At 39.8% G+C, this 17,483-nt stretch overlaps 1 protein-coding gene across 4 annotated transcripts in view; it reads left to right on the forward strand.

Moving 5' to 3' along the window:
- Positions 1-17,483, forward strand: part of FER1L6 (fer-1 like family member 6) — a 216,575-nt gene that overhangs the window by 176,878 nt on the left and 22,214 nt on the right. For all 4 annotated transcript variants that reach the window (XM_074387107.1, XM_074387108.1, XM_074387109.1 and 1 more), the window contains 4 exons: positions 9,583-9,743; positions 12,501-12,643; positions 14,764-14,852; positions 15,274-15,372. In XM_074387107.1, coding sequence (XP_074243208.1) covers positions 9,583-9,743; positions 12,501-12,643; positions 14,764-14,852; positions 15,274-15,372 — 492 coding nt within the window. The remainder of the gene's footprint in view (positions 1-9,582; positions 9,744-12,500; positions 12,644-14,763; positions 14,853-15,273; positions 15,373-17,483) is intronic.

Consider the following 17,483-nt stretch of genomic DNA (forward strand, 5'->3'; position numbering starts at 1 on the left):
TGTCTAATTCATTTTGATTTTATTTTTGTATATGGCAAGACATAGGAGTCTACTTTCATTCTTCTGCATATGGATATCCAGTTTTTCCAGCACCATTTATTAAAGAGACTGTCCTTTCTCTGATATATCTTTTTGGCAGCTTTATTGAAAATAAGTTCACTGTAGATGGACAGATTTATTTCTAGGTTCTCAATTCTGTTCCATTGATTCATGTGTCTGTTGTTATGCCAGTACCATGCTGTTGTAGTTACTGTAGCTCTGGAGCATAATTTGAAGCCAAATAATGTGATTCCTCCAGTTTTGTTTTTTGCTTAGAATAGCTTTGGCTATTTTGTGTCTTTTGTGGTCCCATGTAAATTTTAGGATTCTTCTTTTTTTTTTTTCTATTTCTATGAAGAATGTGATTGGTACTTTGATAGAGATTTCATTGAATCTGCAAATTGCTTTGGGTAGTATGGACATTTTAACAATACTGATTCTTCTAATCCATGAACATGGAATATGTCTCTGTTTTTTTGTGGACTCTTCAATTTCTTGCACCAATGTTTTATGGTTTTCATTGTAGAGATATTTTATCTCTTGAAGTTTATTCCTGGGTATTTTGTTTGTAGCTATTGCAAGTGGGATTACTTTCTTGATTTTTCTTTCACTTTGTTCACTGTTGGCATATAGAAATGCTACTGATTTTTGTACCTTGATTTGGTATCCTGCACCTTTACTAAATTTGTTTATCAGTTCTAATGATTTTCTTGTGGAATCTTTAGGTTTCCTTCAAATATAAAAGCATATTATCTACATACAAGGATAACTTCTTCCTTTCAAATTTGGATGCCCTTTATTTCTTTTTCTAATCTGATTGCTCTAGCTAGGACTTCCAGTTCTATGTTGATTAACAGTGTTGAAAGTGGGCATCCTTGTTTTGTTTCAGATCTTAGAGGAAAGGCTTTCCGTTTTCCCCATTCAGTATGATCCTAGCTGTGGGTCTGTTGTGTATGTTTTTTATTGTGTTGAGGCATGTTCTTTCTATACTCAGCTTTTTGAGGATTTCTTACATTATGAAGGGATGTTGAATTTCATCAAATGCTTTTTAAGTGTTGAGGTATGTTCTTTGAATTTCATCAATTTCTTTTTATAGTGTTAAGGTATGTTCTTTCTATACTCAGTTTTTTGAGGGTTTCTTAAATTATGAAGGGATGTTGAATTTCATCAAATGCTTTTAAAATGATCATATGGTTTGTATGCTTCATTCTGTTGATATGATGTATCACACTGATTGATTGTGCATGTTGAATGATCATTGCATCCCTGGAATAAATTCCACTTGATCATAATGAATGATCATTTCAACATGTTGTTGAATTTGGTTTGCTAGTATTTTGTTGAAAAATTTTCTTGAACATTTTTGGATCAGTATTCATCAGGGATAATGGCCTATAGTTTTCATTTTATGATGTGTCTTTGACTGGTTGTGGTTTCAGGATGATGCTGGCCTTGTAAAATAACTTTGGAAGTATTTTCTTTTTCTGTTTTCAGATTGGTATTTGGTCTTCTTTAAATGTTTGTTAAAATTCATCAGTGAATCAACGGATCCTGGGCTTTTCTTTGCTAGGAGACTTTTTATTATAGCTTCTATTTTATTACTTGTTATTGGTCTATTCAGGTTTTAAATTTCTTCGTGGTTCAATCTTGGGAGGTTGTATGCTTCTAGGAATTCATTCATTTCTTCTAGGTTTTTCAATTTATTTCTAACTTCATTAGCAGGGTCTGATGGTCATTTAAATTTCTGCAGTAATGTCTCCTTTTTCATCTGTAATTTTATTTATTTAGGAGTTCTTCTATTTTCTCAGCCTGGCTAATGAGTTGTCACTTTTCAAAAAACCAGCTTTTCATTTTGTTAATCTTTTTATTTTTTCATTTCAATTTCATTTATTTCTGCATTGATCTTTATTATCTCTTTTTTTCTACTAACTTTGGATTTGGTTTGTTCTTGATTTTCTAATTCATTAAGATGTATTGTTACATTATTTATTTGAAGTTTTTCTACTTTTTTGATGTGGGTGCTTGTTACTACAATCTTTCTTCTTAGTACTGCTTTCACTGTGTCCCATAGATGTTGGTATGTTATGTTTCCATTTTCATTTGTTTCAAGAATTTTTTTTTTTTTTTTTTTTTTTTTTGAGACAGAGTTTCGCTCTTGTTACCCAGGCTGGAGTGCAATGGCGCGATCTCGGCTCACCGCAACCTCCGCCTCCTGGGTTCAGGCAATTCTCCTGCCTCAGCCTCCTGAGTAGCTGGGATTACAGGCACACGCCACCATGCCCAGCTAATTTTTTGTATTTTTAGTAGAGACGGGGTTTCACCATGTTGACTGGGATGGTCTCGATCTCTTGACCTCGTGATCCACCCGCCTCGGCCTCCCAAAGTGCTGGGATTACAGGCTTGAGCCACTGCGCCCGGCCTGTTTCAAGAAATTTTTAAATTTTTTTCTTAATTTCTTCATTGTCCCACTGGCCATTCAGGAGCATATTGTTTAATTTCCATGTGTTTGTATAGTTTCCAAATTCTCTTGTTACTCATTTTGAGTTTTATTCCATTGTGGTCAGAGAATATACTTGATATAATTTCAATTAAAAAAATTTTTTAAGACTTGGCCTAACATATGGTCTATCCTCGAGAATGTCCCATGTGCTAATGAGAAGAATATGTATTCTGCAGTTGTTGGTTGAAATGTTCTATAAACATGTATTAGGTCCATGTGATCTATAGGGCCAATTAGTTCCAATATTTCTTGGTTGGTATCCTGTCTGGATGACCTGTCCAATGCTGAAAGTTGGGAAATCTCCAGCTATTATTATATTGGGGTCTCTCTCTCTCTTTAGCTCTAACAATATTTGCTTTATATATCTGGGTGTATCATGGTTTTGTGTGTGTGTGTGTGTGTGTGTGTGTGTGTGTGTGTGTGTGTGTGTATGCAACTATTATATCCTGTTGCTGAATTGACCCCTTTATCATTATATAATGACCTTCTTTTTCTCTTTTTATAGTTCTTGTCCGGAAATCTGTTATCTTATAATAAGTATACCTACTCCTGTTTTTATTTTTTTGTATTCCATTTGCATGTTATATTTTTTCTGATTCTTTATTTTTAGTCTATGTGTATCTTTATAGGTAAAGTATATTTCTTGTAGGCAACATGTTATTAGATCTTGTGTTTTTATCCATTCAGTCACTCTGTCTTTTGATTGGAGAGGTTAGCCCATTTACATTCAATGTTATTATTGATAAGTAAGGACTTGCTACTTCCATTTAAAATTTGTTTTTTGATTGTTTTGCTGTCTACTCTTCCTTCTTGTCTTCCTTTTAGTGAAGGTGATTTTCTCTGGCGGTATGTTTTAATGTCTTGCGTATCTGTTCTATGTGTTTTATTTGATGTTACCATGAGGCTTGAAAATAATATAACCCATTATTTTAAGCTGATAATGGCACTAACTGCATAAACAAAATAACACGCAAAAATAATACTGATCTTCATCTCCCTGCTTTTTAACTTTTTGTTTTCTCTACTTATATCTTATTTTACTGTCTATGTCTTGAGAAGTTGTTGTAGTTATTATTTTTGGTTGGTTCATATATTCATCTTTTCACTTAAGATATGAATAACTAATACACCCCAATTACAGTGTTATAACATTCTGTGTTTTTCTGTGGACTTACTATTACCAGTGAGTTTCCCACCTACATATAATTTCTTATTGCTCATTAACATTCTTTTCTTTCAGATCAAAAAACTCCTTTTAGCATTTCTTATAGGACAGGTCTGGTGTTGATGAAACCCCTCAGAGTTTGTTTGTCTGAGAAAGTCTTTATTTCTCATTCATATTTAAAGAATATTTTCCCTGGTTATACTGTTCTAGGATAAAATGTTTTTTCCTTCAGTACTTTAAATGTCATGTTACTCTCTCCTGGCATTTCCACTGGCAGCAGACTTCTCCTGGTTTCCACTGAGACATACTGGAACTCCTTTTTATGTTATTTATTTTCTTTTGCTGCTTTTGGGATCCTTAATTTATCCTTGACCCTTGGGAGTTTGATTATTAAATGTTTTGTAGTCTTATTTGGATTAAATCTGCTTTGTGTTCTATAATCTTCTTATACTTGAATATTGATATATTTCTCTTGGTTTGAGAAGTCCTCTGTTATTATCCCTTTGAATAAACTTTCTACTCTGATCTCTCTCTGTGCCTCCTCTTTAAGGCCAGTAACTCTTAGACTTGCCCTCTATGAGTCTATTTTCTAGATATTGTAGGCATGCTTCATTCTTTTCTATTCTTTCTTCTTTTGTTTCCTGACTACTTTCAAATAGCCTGTCTTGAAGCTAATTCTTCTGCTTGATTAATTCTGCTGTTAAGAGACTCTGATGTATTCTTCAGATATATCTATTGCATTTTTCAGCTCTAGAATTTGATTTCTTTTAATCTCTTTGTTAAATTTATCCCAGAGGATTCTGAATTCCTTCTTTGTGTTATCTGGAGTTTTGTTGAGAGTCCTTAATGTAACTATTTTGAATTCTCTATCTGAAAAGAAACATATCCCTGTCTCTCCAGGATTGGTCACTGGTACCTTATTTAGTTCTTTTGGTGAGATCATGTTATCCTGGATGGCCCTGATGCTTGTGGATGTTTGTAAGTCTGGGCATTGAAGAGTTAGGTATTTATTGCAGTCTTCATAGTCTGGTCTTGTTTGTACCCATCCTTTTTGGAAAGGCTTTCCAAATATTGAAGGGACTTGGGTATTATAATCTAAATATTTTGTCATTGCAGCCATGTCTACATTAGGGAACACTCTAAGCATGGTAACACTGTGGCTCCTGCAGACTTATGGAGATACTGTCTGGGTAGTCTTAGGTAAGATCCAGGAGAATTCCCTGGATTACCAGGCAGAGACTCTTGTTCTCCTCTCTTTTACCCAAACAAACGGGATTTATCTTTCTGTGCTTAGCTGCCTGGAGCTGGGGGAGGGGTGAAACACACACCCATGTGGCTAAGAAAGCACTGGGTCTTGCCAAGCCTGCAGTGACCCCTGCCTGGCTATCACCTATATTCACTCAATGCCCATGGGCTCTTCAGTCAATGAGTAGCAAATCCAGCCGGGCTTCTGTTCTTCCCCTCAGGCCCCAAGCCCCAGATGGGTCTGGAGATGCCCTCGGGGAGCCAAGGGCTGGAGTTAGGAACCTTAGGAATTTACCTGCTGCTCTATTCTACTGTGGCTGAACTGGCGCCCACACCACAGGATAAAGTCCTTCCCATTATTCCTTCCCCTTTCCTCAAGCAGAGGGGTCGCTCCCCATGGCCACCACGGCCCCAGGCCCATGGAGAGTACTGCCTGGCTAACTTCCCGTTCACTTGTGGTGAATGCTGCCTGGCCTGCATCTCTTTCTGCAGGGTAGTGGGCTGCCCTCTGGCTTAGTTTAGGTCCAGAATTGCCATCTGAAGCCAAGGCCTAGAATCAGAGTCCCCAGAAGCCCACTTGGTTCTCTACTGCACTGTGGCTGGGCTGGTGTCCAAGCTGCAAGACAAAGTCCCCTTTGCTCTTCCCTGTCCTTCCCTCAAGCAGAAGGAATCTCTCTCCATAGCTACCACAGCTAAAAATATGCTGGGTCACACCTGAAGTCAGCACTGCTCTGAGTTTCACCCAAGGCAAGTTCTGCCTGGCTATCACTGCTGATTATTTAAAGTCCAAGGGCCCTTTAGTCAGCAAGAAGTAAATCCTGCTTGGTCTAGGTTCTTCCCCCTCAAGGAAGCAGGTTCCCTTCTGGCCAGAGGTATGTCTAGAAATGTCTGGGAGCTGGGGCTTGGAATGGAGGCCTCAAGACTCTGCCTTGTGCTGTATTTCACTGTACCTGAGCTGGTATTCAAGGTGCAAGAGAAAGTCATCTTTACTCTTTCCCTCCTCAAGCAGAAGGAAAGAGTCTCTCCTGGGCCTGTGAGCTGTGCTTCCTGGGATTGGGGGAGAGGTGGTGTGAGCACTCCCTTGGCCTCCCCGGCTGGTATCTCACTAGGTCATGTGTACCCCAGGTCTACTGGCTCTGAGCTCAGCATAGCAGTGGGACTTGCACAGGAATTTCAGTCCTAGTGGCCTGGACTGTCTTTCATGTTTATTTAGGCCCCCAGAGTGCTTAGCCCACAGTGGCAGAGCTTGCTGGAACTCAACTTAGTTTCCAACGGCTGGGATGGACACTTTACCTATAGCAAGGGTTGGTCCAGATGCTCCTTTCACGGGCACCAGCTGAGTCGTCTCAGCTGGTGTGTGTTTCTCCTGTGACACTGTAGCACTGAGTTCCAATCCGAAGTCCTACAATTATTGTGTTCTTTCTTCCCTAAGCGCACAGATCCTCGCTCCATGCCACTGCCACAGAATGGGGAAGGAGTGGTATAGGCAATTCAAGACTGTCTTTCTTACCTTCTTTAGTGTCTCTTTCCTTAATATCATGTTAAAACCAGGTACTGTGATTGCTCACCTGATCTTGTGTGTATAGTTGTTCAATTTAGTGCTCCTCTGTCTCCCTCCCCAACTCTTTTTACAAATATTTTGAATGCTGTTTAATTTTAAAATATAGACTACCAGCTTTATTTTTTTAAAGCATTTTTTTAAATTGCATTTTAGGTTTGGGGGTACATGTGAAGAACATGCAAGATTGTTGCATAGGTACACACATGGCAGTGTGGTTTGCTGCCTTCCTTCCCCTCACCTGTATCTGTCATTTCTCCCCATGCTATCTCTTCCCACCTCCCCACCCCCCGTCCCTTCCCCATTTCCCCCCAAAGGACCCCAGTGGGTAGTGCTCCCCTCCCTGTGTCCATGTGTTCTCATTGTTCAACACCCGCCTATGAGTGAGAACATGCAGTGTTTGATTTTCTGTTCTTGTGTCAGTTTGCTGAGAATGATGGTTTCCAGGTTCATCCATGTCCCTACAAAGGACGTGAACTCATCGTTTTTGATGGCTGCGTAATATTCCATGGTGTATATATACCACATTTTCCCTATCCAGTCTATCATCGATGGGCATTTGGGTTGGTTCCAGGTCTTTGCTATTGTAAACAGTGCTGCAATGAACATTTGTGTGCATGTGTCCTTATAGTAGAATGATTTATAATCCTTTGGATATATACCCAGTAATGGGATTGCTGGGTCAAATGGGATTTCTATTTTTAGGTCATTGAGGAATCATCACACTGTCTTCCACAATGGTTGAATTAATTTACACTCCCACCAACAGTGTAAAAGTGTTCCTATTTCTCCACATCCTCTCCAGCATCTGTTGTCTCCAGATTTTTTAATGATCGCCATTCTAACTGGTGTGAGATGGTATCTCAATGTGGTTTTGATTTGCATTTCTCTAATGACCAGTGATGATGAGCATTTTTTCATATGTTTGTTGGCCTCCTGTATGTCTTCTTTTGTAAAATGTCTGTTCATATCCTTCACCCATTTTTGAATGGGCTTGTTTGTTTTTTTCTTGTAGATCTGTTTTAGTTCTTTGTAAATTCTGGATATCAGCCCTTTGTCAGATGGGTAGACTGCAAAAATTTTCTCCCATTCTGTTGGTTGCCGATTCACTCTACTGACTGTTTCTTTTGCCGTGCAGAAGCTGTGGAGTTTGATTAGGTCCCATTTGTCTATTTTGGCTTTTGTTGCCATTGCTTTTGGCGTTTTGGCCATGAAGTCCTTGCCTACGCCTATGTCCTGAATGGTTTTATCTTATAGTTTAAGGAAAAAAAAAATTAGAGTATGGTGTAATGTAGAAATTAGAAAATACAGAAAGTACAAAATGATTCTCAAATTATTTCACTCATGTAAAAATTCTTGGCATAGTATCTCATTTTCAGTATGTTCCATGCTATTTTCCCCCTAACTAGACTCTTATTATCCATGCAGTTTTGTAACCTGCTTGTGGTACTTAGCCTATTATCCCAAGCATGTATGTAGTGAGACATTCTTTATAATCATTATTTCAATATATCTGTAGTATTCAATCATGGTAAAACCAATTTGCCTTCCTGTATTTTTCTTCTTTATTCTGTTACAAATATTGTTGCTGTGAATATTCTCATACAAAAGCCACTGCACAGCTCTCTGATAATTCACTTAATATTTATGCACCAAGGTGGACTACTCCAGGAGTAGAAATGCACATGTTGGGACTTTTAATACATATGCCCCAGTGGCCCTCCAGAGGGTTGTGCCAATTTACACTCTGAGCACCTATCTCCTTCATGGCATGATTACATACAGTCTCTTTTTCTGGCCTGTTCTTCCCTGAGCCTAGAGAGCCAGTTCAGCTATCAGTCCCTAGTGGAGCCATATGCCTCTTAGAGTTATTTTCATAGCTTTCTGTGTGCCTGAGAGAATTCCATTCAGACGGTGATTAGCTGTTCTTACTCTGAAATTGGGGAAGGAAACCACAGGCTAATGTGGTGTTTATTTTGTTCAGAAGAATTTCCTGGCTGACCTACTAGAGAGTAGTATAGTTGTCTGGGGACTTGCAACCTTTTATTCCGTGAATAAAAAATATACTCACTGAAAATTTTTTAAAACAAGACAAGCATGCCTATTTCTGGGAAGGCCTGTGTGTGGCTCTGGGACTGGCTTGGATGATCTTTTCAGAATTCTCAGGTACCTGGCATAATGTGGAAAAACTACTTGATAACTCTGCTTCGTAAGTCATGTTGATTTGTTTAAATGCTTAAACAATTTAAATTCTCATGAACCCAGTGTCCCAATGAGCAGAGACATCAAACTTATCTTGGTCCTGGCTCTGAGGGAGTGCTACATTACAAATTAATAATTTTAACAAAACAGCTAGTTTTTAAGGAAAGAATGGGTTGGTAAGATTTTAAAACTTGTCACCAGGAAAATCACTGGTTAGAGAAACAACACATCAAGACTATCTGTGACATGAATATATACCATAATTTTGGCAGGGTGTGGGCTAGGGAGAAGGGAGGAAAGAAGCAGAGACATTGAAAGGATGAGCTAGGCATTCCTCTTGGAATAAGCAGCAGCTGAGTGGCTGTTCTGTGAGGGACTTAATAAAACTAAACAAATATAACCTGAAAAGAAATGCATACAGAATGCAGATTGGTGATTGCCAAAGCCTCTAGGCAGTGGGAAAGAGGAGTAACTGCTTTCTGGGTACAGGGCTTTGTTTTGGGATGATGAAACTTTTTGGAACTAGATAGAGGTGATGGTTGCACCTCATTGTGAATATCCTAAGTGCTACTATATTGATGAACTTTTAAATGGTTAATTTTGTTATGTGACTTTCACTTCAATTTTTTAAAAATGAAAAGTACATTACTAAAACAAAACAAAACCAAAAACTACCTTCAAAAGATTTTTCTGTCAAGCTACTCAGAAGTCTTGCCTTTCAGGCAAGCTGTGTTTGGCCAGAAAAGAGAGAAAATGAAACCCCTAGCCACAGGTATATAGAATAGCAAATTAAATCTGAAGGAAACTGCACAGATGATATTGGGTGGTTCTTTTAGTGGGTACTTCAAAGTGTGTCCTCCTTTCACTTTTCAGAGAAGGATACAATGCCTGGAGAGACACATCCAAACCCACTGAGATCCTCACCAAGCTCTGCAAAGACAACAAGCTGGATGGACCCTACTTTCGCCCTGGGAAAATACAGATAGGAAAACAAGTCTTTTCGGGAAAAACTGTCTTCACTGAAGAGGACACTGGTAACTCCCTGCAAAATATCCTTCTGATGTTCCTCTTCTTTTGAAAATCCTGATTCTAGTGATATTTTTGGGTATGGGACTGTGGGACATCTAATTATAAAAGCAACGTGGCTGGGCACGATGACTCACGTGTGTAATCCTAGCACTTTGGGAGGCCGAGGTGGGCGGATTACGAGTTCAGGAGATCGAGACCATCTTGAATATCACTCTTAATCCCCATGTTCAGATACAACCATGCTGCTTGCTGGCATATTTTCTTGCACTTGTCTGTGTGTGAGTGAGAATATATCATCAAATTTTTACAGAATTATACATACAGTATTGTGCCTAGCTTTTATAATTTTCCATAGATTATAATGATTCTCCTTTGTTTTTTGAAATGATCAGTGATGATATGCCTTTTTATGGCTATGCCATTTATTTACAGTTTTTTTTTTTTTTTGGTAGTGACAATGAGATAATGAACTTCCTTATACATGTTTTTGTGTGTTTCCGATATTTCTATAGTATAGGTCGCAGAAATAGAATTGTTGTGTCAGAAGGTGGGCAATAGCCTTGAAGTGAATATTATATAGCATAAATAATTGAACACAACCCAAATTACCCCCATAAGTGTTATACCAATAACTATCCTATTTTAATACCAAGTAGTAGATTTTCCATGTGAGTATCATGGGACATAACACAAAGATCCCAGAGAGCTTCCATAAATTTAGAGTGAGGGCAAAACAAAATCACATTTACTTTAATGATACGGCACAGTTCTCATACTGTCACACTATATTAGTTTGTTCTTGCATTGCTATGAAGATATGCCTGAGACTGTGGAATTTCTAAAGAAAAGAGGTTTAATTGGCTCGCAGTTCTGCAGGCTCTCTAGGAAGCATGGCAGCATCTGCCTGGCCTCTGTGGAGGCCTCAGGAAACCTGCGATCATGGCGGAAGGCAGACACAGAGCCAGCACAGCACTCACATGGCCAGAGCAGGAAGAAGAGGGAAAGTGAGGAAGTGCTACACATTTTTAAACCATCAGATCTTGTGGGAACTCTATCATGAGAACAGCACTAGGGGGATTGTGCTAAACCATTCATGAGAAACTCCCCCATGATTCAATCACATTCCCACCAGCCCCTACCTCCAACACTGAGGATTACAGTTCAACACGAGCTTCGGGCAGAGACACAGACCCAAACCCCATCACTCAGTCATGCATTTGATGCTTTAAAGTGTCCTACATATGGTTCAGTACTTTTGATGCAATGAGCCCAATAAAGGGCATGGGTCATTGCATCAAAAGTACTAACCAGACACAGGATGGTTTGATACTATGTTGACCCTACCGCTTTCATACCAAGATTTCCTTTTACCTTGTTATTTCAAGCCCAGAAACCCATTGAAGGTTCTTACATGCAGATTATTGATATTTAGATAGGATATTAATGATATATTGAGAAAAATATTTATTCACAATATACTCTATTAAGCCAATTTAGTTCTTTGGTCAGTATTCTACGTGATTAAACAATTGCCACTTTTTTAACCATTAGAAGTCTGAAATTAAATTCATAAGATTAGTCCCTGGCTGCTTAAACTTTGACAAAGATTTATTCATTGATTTCTTGTTTGTCTTTATCAACTTTTACTGATTGTAATTATTGCTATTGGGAGATTTCTTTTGTGACCACTTTTTAAATTTTTGTGGGTATGTAATAGGTATTTATGGGGTAAATAAAACATTTCTATACAGGCATGCAATGTATAATAGTCACAATCACATCATATAAAATGGGGAATTGTGGCCCCTTTTTCTAAAGACAAGTTCAATTTTCCTATATCAAATTAGACCTCTCTAAGCTTTGTCAAGATTTTATTCTTTCAACAATTTTTGTCTTGTTTCGTGAGTATTGTTTCCACCTGTAGTTTTTATCATGAATAACCTTCTTTGGTAGAATGGCAGATGAGAGGACATTTCCTGCAGGTGGGTGTTGGTAGGAGAGAAATCTCAAGACTCCTTGAGAAGACCAAAGACGTCCCTCTGGATGGACATTGGGTCCATTTCACCACCTTGCTTAGGGCCACCCTGATTGTCCAGGTTGTCTCACAGTATGTTAGCAAACAGATTATACCTCCAAAAATGTACTGTCTCCAGTACTTTGAAGCCATGCTGTAGATCTTAGGGAGGGGGTGGAGCCACTGCTCCAGGACCAAGACCTGCTCTCTGGGTCCTCTTGTGAACCAGTCTCTTTTCCTTCTCTCTAAACTTTCCCTTTCCCCTTCCCTTCTGTCTATCTCCACCTCTTTCTAACCTTACTTTTTTTTTCTTTTTTTTTTTTCCTCTTTCCCCATTCTTGCTACATTTATTTACTTATTTTGAGAGAGTCCCTGCTCTGTTGCCCAGGCTGGAGTGTAGTGGCGCGATTTCATCTCACTGCAACCTCTGCCTCCTGGGTTCAAGCGATTCTCCTACCTCAGCCTACTGAGTAGCTGGGATTACAGGTGCATGCCACCATGCCTGGCTAATTTTTTGTATTTTTAGTAGAGACAGGGTTTTGCCATGTTGGCCAGGCTGGTCTTGAACTCCTGACCTGAAGTGATCTGCCCACCCTGGCCTCCCAAAGCACTAGGATTACAGGTGTGAACCACTGCACCCAGACCCTTGGTACATTTAAATAAGCCTGTAAGGGAAGTGTTTAAAAATGCATCTGGCAGCTCATCACAACATCTGACAAGTTTGTTTCTTTGTCTTTCTTTCCCGCAGATGAGACAGTGGAGTCTTATGAACACCTGGCCCTCAAGGTTTTACACTCTTGGGAGGATATCCCGGAAGTCGGGTGTAGGCTGGTTCCCGAGCACATAGAAACTCGGCCACTGTACCACAAAGATAAGCCAGGAATGGAGCAGGTAGTGGGCAAGACGTTTCTGGCCTTTAAAGTTAATCTTGTGTACCCTAGAGTAATGGTTTTCACCCAGGAACAATTTTGACCTTCTTCCCTCAGGAACATTTAGCAATGTCTGGAATCATTTTGTGTTGTCACAAGTTGGTGGGGTTGCTACTGGCATATAGTGGATAGAGGCCAAGGATGCTGCTAAATTAAACATCCTAGAAAACACAAGATAGGTTCCCTCCAACAAGGAATCATCCAGCCTAAAATACCCAGTCGATAATGCTGAGTTTGAGAAGCCCTGCCCTGGAGTCAGTGTTCAACTTAGTACTGCTTTTAATGATTTGAGTCACCAAACTCTTTTGGAAGAATACTAGATATTTGAATAACTTAAAAACCCATTGGGTATGCCCAGGACTTTGTCCAAAATCTATCCGTAACCACACAGCCTAGTAATAACACACACACACACACACACACACACACACACACACACACACACAAACACACAGTTTTCCCAGAGAAGCAATAGGTGGTAGCTTACCTTAAAGAACTAGCAAGAAGAAGCTGTGTGGAGAAAATACCTAGAGAGCATGGCTAGGAATCAGAAGGGAAGAGAAGATAAACTTTGTTGAGAGCCTTTGGTCACTAGGACCTTTACATAAATTATCTCAGCTATTTAGGATGACCATAGAATTGTTGATCCAAACTGAGCCACTTGGGAGTGAGTGAGGGCACTGTTAATAATCCAGCTGGATGTTCCTAGACAAACAGGGGTGTGTGCATCACCTTCCTCTTATTGCTTAATGCGGCCTCGCGACGGGCTTATGAGGAAATTGAGGTTCAGAGGGCTCAGTTAATTTGCTCCAAATTACACAGTTGTTGAGTAGTAAAGATGGGATTTAGCCCAGGTGATTTGCATCCCTGGCCCACGCTATGTCCACACCACAGGCCAGCTGCTGTCCCAGCTCTGGGCTCACTTACTATGTTACAGGCAACTCATGTGAGTTTGATTATAATGGGTCAGGAACTCTCACCTTGCTATCCCAGAGATATTGGGATATAGACCTAGTGATTGCATGTGTGGAGGAGCATGTTGAGAGGGTAAAGCATTATCACATGTAGAAGCTTATGATTGTTTCCTGAAATTCACTGCCTGGTGTTTGAAATCTTTTGGTTACTAGGATCCTTCATTTGGCTGGTCAGATGTGGCTCTTTTATTAAGGGTGAATATTAACGTGCTTTAGAAATAAATCATCCCACTTTCCTATATTGAATTGGTTTTCTTCCCAAATGCTAAATCTTTGCTTACATTTTGTCTTCCTCTGAAGAGTCATTCTTTTCTAGCCAAAGCCCCTTCCTCATCCAAATCCTGCATATTCTTCATGCTCTGGTGGACCCCCACCTCATCTTTATAAAATCCACCCAATTCTTAAAATGTATACAACAGAGCTGAGCATGGAATTCACAGGGCTTCTCACATGGGCTCTTAAATCTCTTGTACCAGGGTAAAATCTGATGTATGGAGTTCAAGGCAATGGATGGGAGGCTCTCTTCTGCACTAATTAGCCACAGAACTTCAGAAAAATTTTGTTGACTTCTCCAAGCCTTAGTTTATGTATAGAATCGAATCTTGGCTGGGGTGAACATTAATGGAGATAATAGATATAAAGGTACATTGAAGCATATTTGTGACAGATGGAATTATCATCTTTTAAATCCTTAGGGGTTTGCAGAAAGGGGAAGGTCTTGGGAGTCAACACACAAGGGTTGAATCTAAATTCTGCTACATACTATTAAACATGGGCAAAATGTTTATTCCTCTGTCAGACAGGAATAATAACATCTACCCAGTGGGGATATTGCAAGAGTTTATAAGACAATGTGTGTCAAGTACATAGATAGCACTATGTCTACCACCTAGTTGATGCTCACCCTTCACCTACTCTTAATTTATGCCTGAATTCCTAAAAAAAAAAAAAAATTTCAACAGATACGCTAAATAGACATCTATAAAACTACCAAGCTATACTTAATACCCATTTCTACTAAAGGGATCTTATAAAACCATGAATTATCAATTACCTATGTCCCCCAGCCCCCTCCTAAAGCTAAAGACAACATTTTTTCCTTAACAAGGGCCGCCTGCAGATGTGGGTGGACATGTTTCCCAAGGATATGCCTCAACCTGGACCTCCTGTTGACATCTCTCCAAGGCGACCCAAAGGGTATGTCAGCTGCAGCCCCAGCTTTAGGGGAAGAGACCAGGGTAACAGAAGAATCGTGACATTTTATCAGGTGTCTGACAGCTTACTTGATAATCATACCTCACTCTCTACCTGGTCAGTCTTCCAGGGTCTGGTGGTAGCCCCTGTCTTAAGGGAGGGGCTTCTGAGTTTCCAGTTCCTCATCTGAAAAATGCTGGTTAATTAAAGGAAGATCTGCTCAGAGTAATTTGTGTCCTTGATGGTTCTTTGGTCTCCAGCTGAGATACTTGGTTCTGACGGAACCAAGCCCCTGAATGCTGATATTTCTGAACTTGGCAAACTTAAGGAAACTTACAGACCAAAGGCAATACTAGAACCACACAGACACCAATTGACTCAGCTTTCAAGGTCATGAACCTAATGCTTCCTTCTCTCACCCCAGATATGAATTGAGAGTGACCATCTGGAACACTGAAGATGTCATTTTAGAGGATGAGAATATCTTCACAGGCCAAAAATCAAGTGATATTTATGTGAAAGGGTAAGGTTATCAGCAAACTCCAACCTCCCTTTTCCTCCCATCTTCACCTTTTTAAACCCTAACCAAATCTATGCCTCATGGAGGATACTAACCCCACAGCCCACAAAAGGAGCCATCTTACTTTGTTAGATAAGGCCATTTTTTTGTCTAATATTTGTCTTATTTGGTCATTTTGCTGGAAATTATTAGCTGATAAAAGCATTTTTATGAGGAACTCTTACATATACATCTTTCAGTTAAACACTGGATACCTGAACTTATTCAGTGACATTTGTCACACATCCACCTTTAAACAGAAGGAAGCAGAGTGATGTGTTGTAATGAAAGATGAATATGTTGTGCAGATTGTAAAGCTAATGCAAAAGCTAAAATTTAGACATTCTTGTTTGCTAGAGGAATTGATTTTCAAAAAAGATACAACCTAAGACCCAGGGAAGCATTTCATATATCTCTTGCATCTTGGCTCTGCGTCCTTTTGGCCACTAGTCAGGGAACGGGATGAGGTGGTACAGCATCAGACAAAAGGTGATTTAAATTTGTACCTTAACTAAAACCCATCTCAGCATTATACTATATCTCTTTGCCTTCCACAAACAGTAAGTATTCTGTCTCCAGTACACACATTATTAGTGATTTGCAGTCATACCACATCCAGTGGTTCAAAGTTCCCATCTTTTTCATAATAAAAATACAGAAGTGAGTTAAATTTTTATGAAGCAGGAGTAATAGAAGGAGCATGACCCAAAATGAATAAGATTTTAACAAGTGTACTTAAGATCTTCTGAAATTGCTGTCTCATCACCAGTTTAGGAAAGACTAATGTATCCTGTAAATAGGTATTTCACTATGGCCCGAAATAGGAAAGATTCTGAGAGAGTCCAGGCTGACTTTCAGAAGCTGGCCTTCTGGAAGATGTGACAGAGGAGATGTTTGTTTACTCTCTCAGTCGCCTTCCCTCCCACTTCAGTCTGGCTTTCTCCATAATATTCCACCACCGGCCGGGCGCGGTGGCTCTAGCCTGTAATCCCAGCACTTTGGGAGGCCGAGGCGGGTGGATCACGAGGTCGAGAGATCGAGACCAACCTGGTCAACATGGTGAAACCCCGTCTCTACTAAAAAAATACAAAAAATTAGCTGGGCATGGTGGTGCGTGCCTATAATCCCAGCTACTCAGGAGGCTGAGGCAGGAGAATTGCCTGAACCCAGGAGGCGGAGGTTGCGGTGAGCCGAGATCGCGCCATTGCACTCCAGCCTGGGTAACAAGAGCGAAACTCTGTCTCAAAAAAAAAAAAAAAAAAAAAAAAAAAATTCCACCACCACAGGTCTTGCTAAAGTGACGGTGCTCTCCACTTTGCTAAATCTAATCGTCTTGTGTTTTTAAAGATTAGTCCTTATCTTCTTTCCCTCTAAGGAGCATTTGTCACACCTAAGCACTTCTTCTTTTTGAAGCCCTTTCTTGCCTTCACATCTGTAGCATCACATGTGCCTGCTTTTTCTCTTATCCCCTTGGTCACTTCTTGTTTGTATCCTTTGAAAGCTCATTTTCTGCCATCTAGCAGTGAAATAGCTCATAGCATTGTCCTGGGCCAAATTCTCATTTCCCACTATTTTGTCTCTGCCATTTTCAACTAACACTTCACTTGAATCAAGTGGTTCAGATAACCAATGGCTTCAGTTGTCACCTTTTAATTTCCATTTTTGACAACTCCTGTTCCCACTGTGTCTACCTACTTAGATATTGCAAAAGCAGCACCTCAAACTGAACAAGTCTTAAAACAAGCCGTCCTTACAATGCTGTTTCTTCTCTAGAGTTTCTTATCTCAGTGACTGGCACCATCATCCATTGTGTTGAGAACCCCAAATCTATAGACTCTTTCCTCACTGACTTCCTCATTTCCAACGTGCCATCAGAGCTTGTCCATTTCACCTCCCAAGTGACCATCAGCACCTGTTCATCCTCTCCATCTTTGTCACACCATTGTCCTTTTTTCTATCACCTCTTTGTGGGTGGGATCACAGCAATACCAGTGCCATCCAAATTTGCCTCTCCATATTCATTCTAGCCCTCCAATAATTTGTTCTCTGTGTTTAAACATGAGCTATCTTTTCAA

Source organism: Saimiri boliviensis, chromosome 15 (genome assembly GCF_048565385.1).
Source record: "Saimiri boliviensis isolate mSaiBol1 chromosome 15, mSaiBol1.pri, whole genome shotgun sequence".
NCBI classification, from domain to species: Eukaryota; Metazoa; Chordata; class Mammalia; order Primates; family Cebidae; genus Saimiri; species Saimiri boliviensis.